This window comes from Ammospiza caudacuta, chromosome 15 (assembly GCF_027887145.1).
Source record: "Ammospiza caudacuta isolate bAmmCau1 chromosome 15, bAmmCau1.pri, whole genome shotgun sequence".
Classification (NCBI taxonomy): domain Eukaryota; kingdom Metazoa; phylum Chordata; class Aves; order Passeriformes; family Passerellidae; genus Ammospiza; species Ammospiza caudacuta.
Window position 1 is genome coordinate 8976066 of NC_080607.1, and position 13924 is coordinate 8989989.

Below are 13924 nucleotides of genomic sequence, written 5' to 3' on the forward strand. Positions count from 1 at the left end.
GGACCCTCAAAGATCATCAAAGTCCAGCTCCTGGCCCTACCCAGGACAGCCACAACAATCCAACCCCGTGCTTGACAGCACTACCCAAATATTAACGTATACTGTCCATATCTATGTAAGGTCTGTACACATGGATATTCCTAATCAACAGCTCACAAAACACAAGGCAAGACTTGAAGTGTCACCTTACTAAGGACCCACTGACAGGACAACCACAAGCCAGCCCACAGAGTACCTCCTTCAATCAGCCATCACCCACTCTCACTGCCCCTGTGCTTAATAAACGGCAAACAGAAGCTCCTCCCTCTCCCAAACTAGCTTAATTAGGAAATCAGCCTGTTAATTGATTACCAGAACTATAAAACTGCTGTAAGTAACACGAGTAGAGAAGGGTCAAGAACATCAAAGGGTCTTCACAGGAGCTGAAGGTACTATTTATTCTGTTTTCTTATTCCTTCATTTATTTCCTAAATGCTAAAAAAAGCAGGGATTAGTCTCTTAAAGAAGACTTTCCTTCTAGACTGGCTACACAGCCCCATTACAGTAAATTTAGGAGCTATTTATCACTGTTTAACATGCACTCAGAGTTAAGCTGAGTTTGGAGTATAGCCATGCCCTTTCCTGGCCTACCCAGTCCTTCAGGAAGGAGCTGGAGATGAGGGTTGTTGTGTGTAGGACCTAGAGTAAGATGAGAGCTGACCCTCAACCTCTCCCATCCTAGCCAGAGCCTGGTTTTGGTGCCTCCTTCTCAAATGGATTTAATTCTAGCTGGGGTGACTGGCCCTCTGACTGCAGGAATGAGGATAAAATGCCTCTATCCCCTGTACAAAGCTTAGACTAGCAATAACTAGGCTGAGGTGAAATAAAATTCAACTTTAGAGAGGTTCTACAATAACCTTTGAGCAACTAACAGGCTTAAAAGAGTGATAGGCTGGATGCCCTCCTTCATGTCCTGGATCCTGCTCAGCTCCTTGCAAGACTGAGAGAGGATTTTGCCAGGAGTGGTCCTGCTACTGTAAGTCTGTAATCCATTGGTGAATTATACTGAACAGTAACAGGTTTATCCTGATCTTTCTCCACAAGCCAGAGAGCTGCTGGATTCTGCACCATGCTGTCCACCCAGAGGCATAGTACCAGCATTCTGACCGGAAAGGAAATCCTGGAAAATGGGTTCTTGGCCAGCTCCTCCAGCCATAGCTATTCTTCTCCTGTTGTGAGCTATTACAGGGACTCTAGCAGTGCTTCCAAACACGACACCTGGGAGCTCAGACAAGACACCTGGGAGCTTCCTGTGGACTTGGACAACGCAGCAAGTGGCAGTTCTCTGTGTGTTGTCAAGCAGGTGGAGTCTCTGAGCAGCTGTGTGAAGACTGAGCTGCACAGCCTGACCCAGAGCATCTCTGACCTCAGTCTTGTCTGCTTCTGCAAGGCCCACCGTGGCCAGACCACGTTTGAGCTCTCTGGTTTGCCCTGTGAGCACCCCAGCAGAGATGGCTGCCTGATGAATGTGGCATCACAGAACACCTCAACACCTTGCAAGAAAGACAAGAACTCCAAACCACTGGAGAGCCTGCTCTTCAAGAGCTCTGAGCTGCCTGGAGATGTCTCAGCACTTGGGAAAGTGCCAGCACCCAGGTGGGACATCTCAGCAATAAAATCCTTTATGGATACCAGCATGTCCCTCGATGTCAGCACAGAGGAGTTACGCTTACTGGGATGCTCCAAACCAGACACATCGCCCCTGGAGACCCCTGTGGTTATTCCTCTGGCTTGGCCTGGTGCCTTCAAGAAGCACTCCACGCTGATCCGCAGGTCTGCCACCCCGGAGAGCCAGCCGAGTGACCCTGACGCTGTCCCTGTGTTTCTGCACGATGCTCTGTGACGCTGCCGGGTGCCTGCCTGCTCCTGGGAGGAGCAGGGATCCGCGCTGCAGCACAGAAGGTGATGGCAGCAATGGTGACAAGCTAAATCTGCCCACCTGGGGTGGCCGAGTCCGCACTGGTGATGGGGAATGCTTGGGCTGGTGATGGCACCCCCGAGAGCCGCAGCCTTGCTGGCTCCTCCTCCTCCCCGATCCCTCTGCTTTGTATGAGCACAATAAAGATACAAACGTCTCTCTGCTGCTGGTCTCTGACTCTCGCTGCCCTCCCCCTGAACACGCAGGGCTGGTACAGCCCCACAGGGCGCAGCCTGGTGCAGAATCCTCCTAGCTGGCCGTGCCCGCTCCCTCGCCCCGCCCGTCCCCGTTACCTGGCGGAGAAGGGGCAGCGGGACGCGGCTGCAGCCCCGGGGCCGTGGCTGTGGGGCCGGCGCTGCCCGCCGGGAGCGCGGGGGGGCTGCGGATCCCTCTCCGGTGCACCGGGAAAGCACAGCCGGGGAGCGGCCCCCGGGCACCCCCGGCCTGCCTCATGCACGGTGTCACTGCTTGTCCCGGCCACCGCGCAAGGGGTGGGAAGGAAAGGAGTCCAGGCCATCGCACCCACCCATTTGAGATTTTTCACACTCTCCTGTTAGATCTCACCCCATTTGCGCAATCCTGATGTTCCTCTCCTGTCCCAGCTTACAGCAAAGAAAGGGAGGAGGAACTTGTTAAAACCACTTTTCAGGACATTTATGGTTTGCTGAATAACCAGTGTACTGTCCCCCTTTTTTAGGGGCAGATTAAGGGGTAATCAGTTAATGCTGCATGAGAGAACAGAGACAAAAAGAGAAAGCAGCAAGAGTTGCTTGTAACCAACTTTTATGAATCACAGCAGTAATTTCATTAATATATAAACTCCCTCACTAGCTCTGTGCCCAACCTGCTCCCCCTAGCCTCACCTCACCTCTTGAAAGCACTCACCTACTTGTATTCCTTAGAAATTCTGTCAGTCGGCCATAAATTTTACATGTATCACACTCCCATGACTAAAGTGTTTCTAGTTACAAAGTAAGTTTAAATACTTCCAGAGGGCCAAAGGCACAGCTCTGAAAGAGAGGTATGAGCTACATGTATCCCACACTAGCAAAAAACCATCAATTCAGTGAAAAAAAATTGTTCTTCAGCTGTCAGAGAGGCCTCAGAGACACCGAGAAAACAGGGAGCTGCTTGTATCCCCTGGCTGCTCACATGGCTTCTTTTAAACCATGCTACAACATCAGGAATAGGTGACAAAAGAACTTGAAACAGGGCTGGGAAACAGAAGTTATTTACAGTTTGAAGTCTAAACACCCCAGAGTACAAACCAGAGCTAAAATTAGCAAGAGGAGCACTCAGGGGCTTGGTTCAGCTGCAGCCTGTGCTGGCTGACTGATTGCTATTGATACTGCACAGGAGAAGAGATTAAGCTTGTTGTGTAAATCTGGAACTGGAATGTAAAATGTGCTCTGGGTGACAAACACAACCATGGCCTTAAAGGAAAACAGAGGAATAAATGAAAAATTTCCAACATGCTTCTGTGAAAGGGGAATGGCTGCAGTGGAGGAAGAGATTACAAGCACTTCTGCTAATGTTATATTAGCACATCTCAACTGATCAGGAGATTTGGGGCACCTCCTTTAGAAAAGCTTGTGACAAGATGCTATGTGAAGCATGAAGAAATGTAAAATAAAAGATATTTGGGGAGAATAAAAAGATGAACAGATTTTTTGCAAAATTTTAAAAACCATGGCAGAGCAAGGTAAAGCACAGAAGTCACGGAAGGCCTGAGTGGGGGAAGAATTTAACAATTGAGTGTCAGACTGACAGCCAAAAAAGTCTTTATAATGCAATTTCACCATGTTAATATAAAAAAATATCCTTGCAATAGAGGTGTGGTGTTGATGATGCTGACAAATCTTTTCTTCTCACCACTGATCTCCCTGGCTCTATTTTTGCTGTGCATTGAGCTTCAACATTTCATGGTCAATGAATTTAACCTGGATTTCCACTCCTGTGCATTACTGAACTCACTACCTCAGGGTGTGAGCTAGATATCAAATAAATGGAAGTAAAAATATTCATGAGTTACTGTGCAGTATCTTAATAATACAGTTTCTTAATAATGATCCATTACATTTTAAGGTTTTCATCAATGCGCTGTCCTCTCTTTTTAAAATTCTGTAGTTCCAGTCTGCTATGAGGCAGCAATTGCAACAATGTCATAATTGCTTAATTTCAAATCCTCCCCTCCCTTGGAAGAAATGTTTCTTTCTACAGTAACAAACTCACCTCTCCTTAGTTCTCTTTGGCAGAGAGACAAAAGGAGGCTGGCCTCAGGGTGATAAATGCATTTTCAGCAGCTCCTGTTAAAATTATGGCTCTATTTTTTGTCCTCAGTTCACAAACCAAAATAACAACCCTTCTCACAGTGTAATTAAGGATTTCATGTACACCAGGAGAACCAACAGAAAGACTTAACTACAGGAAAACAAATGCTGGAGCCAGAAAGAAGGACCCAAAACACATTTTCATGGTATATTATTTTTTTAATATATTAAAAAATTACAGTTTCAATAAAGAAGTAGAAAAATAAGAAATTATTTGGAAAGTGCTTGTGAAATACAAGCAGTTCCCTAGAAGGCATTAATTATCTGAACTACCATACATAAATGATCCAAGCATCCAGTGAACTACTGAGACAGTCCCAATCAATACACTGAGAAGAGAGACTTTAAAAATGGAAAAATATACTTTCCCTAAAAGGTCTGTCTCAAACTGGGGAAAGCCAGGTCTCAGGTACTGTTCTGGAATCCAGCTTCACTTGGGTCAGTATCATGTTCCTTAAGTAAGGGAAGAGGAAGGAAAAAAAAGAAGAAAAAAGAGCTTTAAAAACAGAGTAGAACTGCAAGATTTTTGGCTTAAATAGATTACATGTGAAACAGGCAATTCTTGTTAGCACAAACTGCAGCTCTGCCAATATGCTCCAAACACACTTTGAAGTATTAAATTTGCTATGAAGAATTCTTTCAGCACAGCTGCATTTCAGTGCAGCCCCTGAGGAGAAATGCTGGTCACCTCTGCACTGCAGCACTGGCCAGAGCACTGAACACTTCTGAGGACTCCCTGCTCTCACTCAGGCACCAGCAATGAACTGGATTTAGCTGCAATTACAAACTACACTTGCATGTACTAATCCCCCAATTAAAATAAATGAGAGACTTAATAAATTGAGCAGTACATGTTTTATGGAGATTAACAGCCATAAGTACTCTGGATCACACTTCACTGCTCTCATTTATTGCACAGCTAATGTCTTACATCACCTCTTGCCTGTGACAAGTGTAGCTGCTACAATGACACACCACCCTCACTGCTGCTACAACCAACTACTCACTTGTAATTGTTATTAAAAATACCTGATTCAGTTTCTTAAACTCAACCACTTGGAAGAAGATGTGCTCCAGGATATATTTGGCATCTTGCTTGTCCTTTGGGAGTTCACTGGTCACTCCCAGGATGTCGCCGCATTTCCGCACGTAGAACTCCAGGTCATCGTCAGTGCCTAAACAAGCACCCAGGGAAGAAGGCAGGTGAGTGTCACACATCTGGAACAGCTGGCCAAAAACCTGCTCTGAATCTCCATTTGCTGTTGGCATCCTGGGAGGTTCAGTCCCATCACTAAGCTCAGTGGACCAGGCATGATGTATTCCTGCAGCCAGTACTGCTCATCTTTATGTGTTTAGAATAATCTTAACATTTTAACTTCAAAGCATAAAAAGGATGTGAAATTTATCAGCCAGAGTGCACAAAGCAATTTATGCACAATATAGGAAATAGCAGGCAGAAGCATGATAAAATGTCATGTAACAGACAAAATATAATTTCATGGTACATAAAGTTGCACTATTAATTTCCAAAGCTTTTCAATTTCTTAGATCAGGATAAGGGCAGTAGATTTTCCTAAATGAGGTCCATGCATTAGAATTAAATATAACAATTTTCCCCTGAAAAAAATGGACTTTTATTTTAAATGTGCAAACAATCTGCTCCACCTACATTTGTTTGTGATCTCTGCAAGACGTGCTTTCTCTGAGGAAAAAGTTTCATCCAAGTCAAACAGCTCCAGAGCAGGAGGAGGCAATTCTTTGAAAGCAGGTGGGAAAACCTTGGACAGAAACAGCAGCATGCTTGATTGCCACATATGTTTCTTATACTTTGTAGATCTCTAAGACAATAGTTTTGAACTTATATTGGATTTGAAGAAACCCTTTAAAAAGTCAAAAGCAACTCCAAAGCCATGGAACCAAGTGGCACCATTTGAAAATCCCATTTTTATGCTGTAAAAATAACTGAACATTCCAAAAGAATTTAGCCACATGTATGCCAGAATCATCACCCAGCATCCCAACTAGATATTCTTATTTGCAGTTTCAGTTTTGCTCCATGAGACCCAGGTGATGGCTGAGAGCTGAGGAACTAAATTAGCCCTAACACCTCACTCTGAAAACATAATGACATCAATTCTGGTCAAAGAATTTTTGTTTCATGCAGGCACCATTTATGTCACAAGCTGAACTTGGGTTCTTAAAAAGCAGTGAAGGAGACACCACTTTCAGTTGCACTCCTGAAGCTCTAAAGGATCCCAGTGATGCTTTCTCAGTGGTCAGGGTAAAGCAGGATGGAACAATGGTGCCAAAATTCAGATACTGAGAGATTCCTGCCTTCTGAAGTGAGTTTGACACACCCATAGCTTGTGTTGTTGCTGTCAGCCCAAACATTGCTGGTTAAAGTTTGATCAGCTCCTGCTGTAAAAGACCAAAGCTCCACTTTCTGCTTCCCCTGAGGATCTGGGAGATGGAGGCAGAGCAGGACAGACTGGCTCCTCCCTGGCAGCAGGCAGTGCAGTACCTTCACCAGCACAGCTTTCTCAAATACCACATCCTATTTTCACTGGGAAGGCTGAGCCACCTCTCAGGACTGGGAGCAGCTACTCATCAAAGGCTCACCACACAAGGATTCTGTTTTGGTACCACACACTACATTTTGAAGCTCTTTTAATAAATTAGAAGTGTAAATGAGTGCTCTTTCCTAAAAGATAGTCCCTGCAGTGTAGTCAGCTCCCAAGTGTTAGTTATTGCTACAGCATTTCTCACTACTTCTTTAACAGAACCATGGAAATGACATACAGAGACTCTGCATGAAACAAATGAAATAGAGACTCATTAAAGGTTGGAACAGACATCCAAGATTATCAAGTCCAACTTTCATGGGGAAGGGTTCTCCCTGTAATATACAAGGAAGAAAATTACTCACAGCTGGCTGGAGCACAGGTAGTGGAGTCTCAAATTCAGGCTGAATGAGTTGGAGGGGTTCATGTTTCATATTCAGCTCTTCATAAGCTCTGCAGCACAGAAAATTTCCAAGTATGAGGAAAAAAGTGATACCACATCTATTTCCACTAGCAGGCTATAGAGATGGATTTTTGTGAACACATCAGCATCAAAGTTTTGCAATGTAACAGCACAAAAAAATGAGATGTCAATTTTATAAGGACCTCAGAAAACTACAGATCAGTAATAAATAACTTCTACAGTAAGAAAATTACAGTTGTGACAGGGGAAGATGATAGGTGGATATATAAGGTGACTAAAAAATCACAGCTCAATTCTACAATTGACTTTTAGCAGGATGAACACAGATGAAGGAAAAGTGATCCAGCACAAAACAAGCAGAACTGAGATTTCAGAAAAGTTTATAAGGAAGTCAATAACCAAAAGTTATTTTTTAAAGAAGTATTTGTTATGGGGTCAGAAGGGAGATCCTGTGTATTCACAACTAGTGAAAATACAAGAAATAGAGAGTAAGAAGAAAAAGTGTCCCCAGCAGAGTGGAGTTTATGGAATCTGTGTTAAGCTGCTACTACTCAAAGTGTTCAGACATGATCTGGGTAACAGAGGAGTTATGATGGACAAAACTGAGAGTGACAAAAACTGGTGAAACTGAGCAGCTGATAAACCTCAAAACACAATTATTGGGAAATGCAGAGGTGACTGAAATGCAAATTCCAGTAAATGCCAAGTAATTCAAAAGTGGAAAAACGAGCAGTTCTCAGTTAGCACTCCAGAAAGTGCCCAACTTCACTGCAGACATTTCTCAAAATATCAAATCAATGAATCTCATGTAGTCAGAAAAAAAAGGAGAAAAGAAGGCCAGAAACTACAGCTAAGACAAGAAGCAAGAGAAAACATCATTGCCACACTGTACAAATCTATTTTCTGGTACATCCATATTCAAAATGCTCATTCCTTCCTCCTCTTAAGGAGACACAATTTAAGCACAAACAGAAAATGCAGAACACCAAATGGAATAAATAAATAAGTAATAAGAAAATTACAGCTGCTGACTTGATAACTGAAGGGAGGGCAGTTGTGTCCAGCTGATAAAGGGATGTATCAAAGAGCTTTGTGAAGTCTCTGGGGTTCTCATCTCCTTCCTGCAGACACACTCGCAGCTGCTCGGAGAGCGCGGCCGTGTCTGGGAGCACGGTGTAGTCTGAAATCTGAGCACACAGACATACAGACACACACCCCTGGCATCTGAAATGGCCAACCCATTCCTATTGTCCCTTTCTACCTCATATCTCACCTAAAATCTCTCTTAGAAATAAATATTTCACTCTTTCTTTGTTTTCACTCTGGCCCTTTGCAGTGCAGCTCACTAGATCAGTAACTGTGCCACCTCTTCTCTCAGCTGTAAAGCTACACAACAATCCTATTTGCATTTCTGTTAATTCTTTAAAACAGTCAGCTTACTAATCAACTGTGCAAACTGCTGGTTTTTATGCACACAGACTATACATTTTAATCACAAAAAGATATTTCCAAATAAAAACAGCATTTGTATACAACTAAAACTGACACACAGGTTGACCCCTGCTCACACACAGAAAATCTGCCTTTCCTTCCTGCACATTCCTCTTGTCTCAGGGCTCAGAGTGAAGTGCAAACTCATCACACTGCAGCAGTCCATCTCATAAACATGGGAAAATTGGAAAGAGACCTTCACAAATTATGTGTGATGATGAATAGCAATCTAAGGCTGAGTGGTACCATGAATTTTTACACCTGAGCCATCTGTCTACTCAATCTTAGGCCATGAATAAAGGTTGTGCAACAACAGCAGCACCCATCCTGCTGTTAACCCCTCTGTGATAAACACAGGGTGTGCCAAGACCAGTGCTGATCCCACTGCTCTTTACCTCCTTGTGATGGATCTCTCTTACCTCAGGGTCCTCCATATCCATCTGGTTTAAGTGGATATCTGATGTTGTGAGCCACTGGAAAAGCACATCCTGGGGAAGGGCAAAACTCAATTACTTTCAGGAGGATCCAAGTAATCTCATTCTATGCTTAAATATTCCTATTAAGTCTATTAAATAACATACCACAAAAAAAAAAAAAAAAAAAAAAAAAAAGATAATAAATCAAAGAATATCTCTTAGTATTGGCTGAGAATTCCCATACTGAATTCATTTCATAGCTGTCTTGCTCAAAAATGAAGCTGAGCCTGGAGTGCTTTACAAATGTTGTGAAGATACAAAAAGGTGTTTTTAAAGATAAAAAAAAACCTCCCAAAAAACTCCAACTTACCATGATCTTACCATTTTCTTCTTTATCTAAATACTGGTCACTGAACATGTGGGAAGATCCCAGGGCTGCCATCTTTCCACCTTTACTCTACCAAGAAAGAATACAATATAGCAAAAATTCCTTCCAAATCACAGCTTTAGAGGCAATTGTTATTGCACTGCATTACTTGTCTACATAGTAAAAAACTGCATTGTCCACACAGTAAAAAACTGCATTAACTTGTTCACATTCATTAACAATATCAATCCTGTGCTTGTAACTCTTTATTATTAAATTTCTGAATTTATTTTTATAAATTAACAGGGCTGGATGAGTAAAATAATATATGAAAAATCTACTGGTTCCAAGGTGAGAACCTTGGAATTCAATATGCTGTACTTACAGAGTTAGGGATAATCTTATTTAATAAATTATCAGTAAAACAGCAGAGAAAACCCTAAAACTTTAAAGAATTAAAGACATCCACCAGTCAACCAAAAAAATATGTAATCTTTGCTGACCACTCTGAGCCCTGTGCAAAGTTTACCATTAAAAAAGTCAGGAGTCAGTGGGCTCATCTGGAGTTTGCAGATACATCAGAAACTGAGGTGGGTTTGTAAGTAGCCCCAAAAGATCCACTCACAATCTCTGTGTGGGGCAGGGGGAATGCAGGGAGGGCCCCAGGCAGCTCATACCTCATGCTGATAGAAAGCCAGGACAGGCCTGTTGAGTGGGAAGCAGACAGACCCTGTGGACAGGATTGCCACTGCTGGCTTCATCACATTCAGTGTGGCTCCAAAAGGGTAAACAAAGGTGAGAGCTCTGCAGGAAATACAGGAATTCCATAAGCACCTGCATGCACCAGGCAGGCTGGGCAGATTCACAGAACTCTAACTGAAACCCACAGACTAGATGCAAACAAGATCTGGTCATGAGAACAATAATTCCTTTCCAAACCTATCCCTCCTGCTCCTTCAGAGGTTACCAAGCTCTACTAAACAGATTCTCCTTCCCAGATATAACCTAAGAAGCACAAGAACATAAGAAATGCATTAGAAAACCTCACCATAAGCACAGAGTACTGCTGCTAATCCCAAACCTGCCAATTCTGAGGTGTTCTACACATTTTCACAGCAGTTTCCTCAGAGAAAACACTTACTGTGAGTCATGGCCCCTTCCATCTTCATCTGCTGTCTCCAGCACTCTTTTCTTTGCAGCTTCACTGATTCCCCTACAAGATATTGAAAAACAAACCTTACTGAAAACAATCCAGTTTACAAGAGTTTACTGTGAAGATTCCCATACCCCAAATACTCACCTGTTCAAAACTCCATCAGAGATTAGGGCTTCTTTTGGGTGGTGGTACTTGTAATACACATTTCGTACTACAGCATCTTGAAAAAAGAAAAAAAATATAGAAATTGACATCTCAGCTGATCAGTGTGTTAGATTTAGCAAAGAAAAACTAGTTTAGCTCTTGGATTCCCTGGGTGTTTGCTTTGAACACCACAAATCTGTCATGCTTTTAACACCACAAAACTGAAATCAGCCTTTACTATTGTTTCCTTTTGGATAGAATAGACTTAGGATAGGAATATGTTTGCAAATTCAAAAAAATACAGAAAGTTAAGCACATCACCATCCTCTGCAAAGCAAAAGAGACAAAAAGATCCAGTTAAAGCAGCCTGGATCAACTTTTACAACTTAATTTTTATGCATCTTCCAAATACTTGATTAATTGAGTCCTATTGATGAAAAAAAAGGCATGGTCTAGAAAAGCCACCAAAGGCCCCAAATATTTTATGCACATTGACACACACTTGCCTTGGGTTGTTGGGTTTTTTTTCCATATTGGCAGCACAAAACTAATGAGTGATATATTTTATTGGTCTGCTAAAGAAAAGTGCCACTTCTTATTCAGCGTTAGCATTAAGTGATTCAATCCTTTAAAACATATGGAAAATGTTCTAAATTAATGGCTTTTTAAGCAAGAAATTTCCCTAAAATTATTTTTTTTTAGTAAATTAAAACTAACAACTACAGCAAAGGAATGGAAATGGCCAAGTTGCCCATGCACTCTGTCCATGGAAAGGCTTTGCTGTGCTTCAATATTACCTTGTCATGTGCATGCAGATTTAAAGAAAAAAATCTTTTAGATCAAAAGATCCTTTGTGAGAAAGATCTGCTTGGCTTGCATCCACAAAGGCTGAACCTGCTCTTTTCAATTTTCAAATTGATGACTAAAAGTAGCAGTGAGCCCCATTACCATTATTGAAAATGATCCCATATTCTTCTAACAAGAAGTTAATGTTTGTGCCATTCCGGGACTCTCCACCTTCTCTGAGCATCACCAGGATGGCCCCACCATCCTCCAGGAATTTCTTCAGAACAGAAAACTAGAAATCAACAAAGATCCAGAAAACAAACAAACATGAGAAGCTGCACACAAAACTGCATGAAGTTATATTGAGATGAGGGGAGAGGAATTGTTTTGACTGCTTGCATTTAACTTTGCCCTATAAGAAAAACATTCAAATTCCAATGTATATGAACTGATTTAAAGTAGCATTACAGCAAAGTCTTCTGCCTTGTTCTTTTCTACTTAAGCAAATTTTAAAACATAACTAACTTGAAAACAATTATTGACTTCTTACCTCATCAGCACTGAACTTCTCTCTTGGTCCTGCTGTAATCCACAATTTCACCCCAAACAGTCTCTCAGAAGTGATCTCATCTTTTAAGCTATGAATAGATTAATAAAGACACACATTATTCTTGGATACAGTCCTGAACCACAACTTTTTCCTCTTGTTTTTTTTTTTTATAAAGGACTTGCAAATGAACACAAAGCAAATCATTTCAGTCACTTCACATCCTTTTATCTGGGTTTAAAGTTGACAACTTGAGCAAAAATAACCCTTAAAAATGCCAACCAGCTAAACAGCAACGCTCCTCTGACAAGGCACTGTGCCAGATCCAGAACTGCTGCAAGCTGTCACAGCTGCTATTAAACTTTGCACCTGAGGAGCTTCCTGTTATTTTTCTTTTTCTTCTTTTTGGTCTGGCCACATTTCAAAGAATAAGATGAGGTGGAAGGGACCCACTGAGCCCATGGGACTGTCCCTGCACAGACACCCCGACAGCCCCACCCTGGGCATCCCTGGCAGCCTCAGGGCCGTGCCCATTCCCTGGGGAACCTGGGCAGTGCCAGCACCCTCTGCGGATGAGCCTTTCCCTGATATCCTCTCCCAAACAGCTCATGCCGTATTTTGCAGTGATCAGATAAACGGTACCATCTACAGACCCATACACCTGTATGAAGAGCCTCATCCTTACAACTCACACTCCATCTCCTCCAGGTGAACTGCAGCTCCCAAGAACCACGCATAGCATCCCACAGGGGCAGAAGATGCAACAGGGCGCCATCAACGCGAGAGAGCGACCTCAGCTCACGACAAACACCCCAAAGGCCACTCGGGTGCCCACACACCCCCAAAGGCCATTCGGCTGCCCACACACACCCGCCAGGGCCTCTCCGCGCCCCGAGAGCCGCCCCTCACCTCAGCACCTTCCAGCTGCCGCGCAGCCTTTTCCGCAGGGCCTTGTAGCCGCCGGCCGGCGTGAAGCTCTCGCCCTTGGAGGCGTTGAACACTATGGCATTGCGCGGGCCGCTCTCCATAGGCTCCCCCGGGGCTGCCGGAGGGCTCCGGGGAGCAGCGGGCAAGCGCCAGCGCCCCGGCCGCCCGCGGGTCCCCAACGAGCTCCCGCCGTGCCGCCGTCACCACGCGCGCCTTAGCAACGCTCCGGCCGGACGCATGCGCGGGGGGCGTTTCCCCCCCTCTCGAGTGCAGAGGTCGCCGCAATGGTTCGCTCCAGTCCCCGGCAAGGAAAGGGGCGGGACGGAACCACTGCGGAGGGCGGGGACAGGGCGGTGCGCTCCCGCCCTTCCTGAGCCCCAGTCCGCGCCTGTCAGGGCTCGGCGCAGTCCCGCTGTCCTGAACCCCTCTTTGCTTTTCTGGGCCATTGATTTTTGCTTGTGTCAAAAATCCCAATCCTGACAGCTGCAGGTTCGTCCCTGTGAGGGTAGGCAGGCCCTGGCACAGGGCGGCCAGAGGAGCTGTGGCTGCCCCTGAATCCCTGGAAGTATCCAAGGCCCGGCTGGATGAGGTTTAGAGCAGTAGAAGGTATCCCTGCCCCTGGCCTTTAAGATCCTCAACCCTTCCATGATGCTGTGATCAGCTTAAATTAGGGAATTCCTCTTTAATTTAAACGCAGCAGTGTTAGTCACTTTCTGCATGCAGCCCCATACTCTCCAGCCCAGCACAAGGCAAACACCCTCCTTCCCCTCTTATCCAGGACACCCAGAGAAGCACATGAGTGTTTGCAACTTTAATAT

General features: G+C 44.0%; 2 protein-coding genes across 3 annotated transcripts; one reads left to right on the plus strand and one right to left on the minus strand.

Moving 5' to 3' along the window:
• Positions 1-366: 366 nt before the first annotated feature.
• On the plus strand, positions 367-2088 carry LOC131564485 (uncharacterized). 2 transcript variants are annotated; one of them, XM_058814939.1, is made up of 2 exons: positions 367-428; positions 1088-2088. In XM_058814939.1, exon 2 carries the CDS (start codon positions 1109-1111, stop codon positions 1880-1882), a length of 774 nt encoding a protein of 257 aa, XP_058670922.1. In that variant the 5' UTR covers positions 367-428; positions 1088-1108; the 3' UTR covers positions 1883-2088. The 2 variants fall into 2 exon arrangements, with proteins under 2 accessions (XP_058670922.1, XP_058670923.1); XM_058814940.1 differs by having other exon boundaries at positions 397-428; positions 1084-2088.
• A 2361-nt stretch (positions 2089-4449) lies between these two features.
• Positions 4450-13328, minus strand: IFT52 (intraflagellar transport 52). Its single transcript, XM_058814783.1, has 13 exons — positions 13089-13328; positions 12183-12270; positions 11795-11924; positions 10847-10922; positions 10688-10759; positions 10224-10350; positions 9550-9636; positions 9183-9251; positions 8305-8459; positions 7214-7301; positions 5957-6065; positions 5317-5462; positions 4450-4740 (listed from the first exon to the last, which is right to left on the minus strand). The coding sequence occupies exons 1-13, from the start codon at positions 13205-13207 to the stop codon at positions 4693-4695; spliced, it is 1314 nt and encodes a 437-aa protein (XP_058670766.1). The 5' UTR covers positions 13208-13328; the 3' UTR covers positions 4450-4692.
• Between the last annotated feature and the right edge of the window lie 596 nt (positions 13329-13924).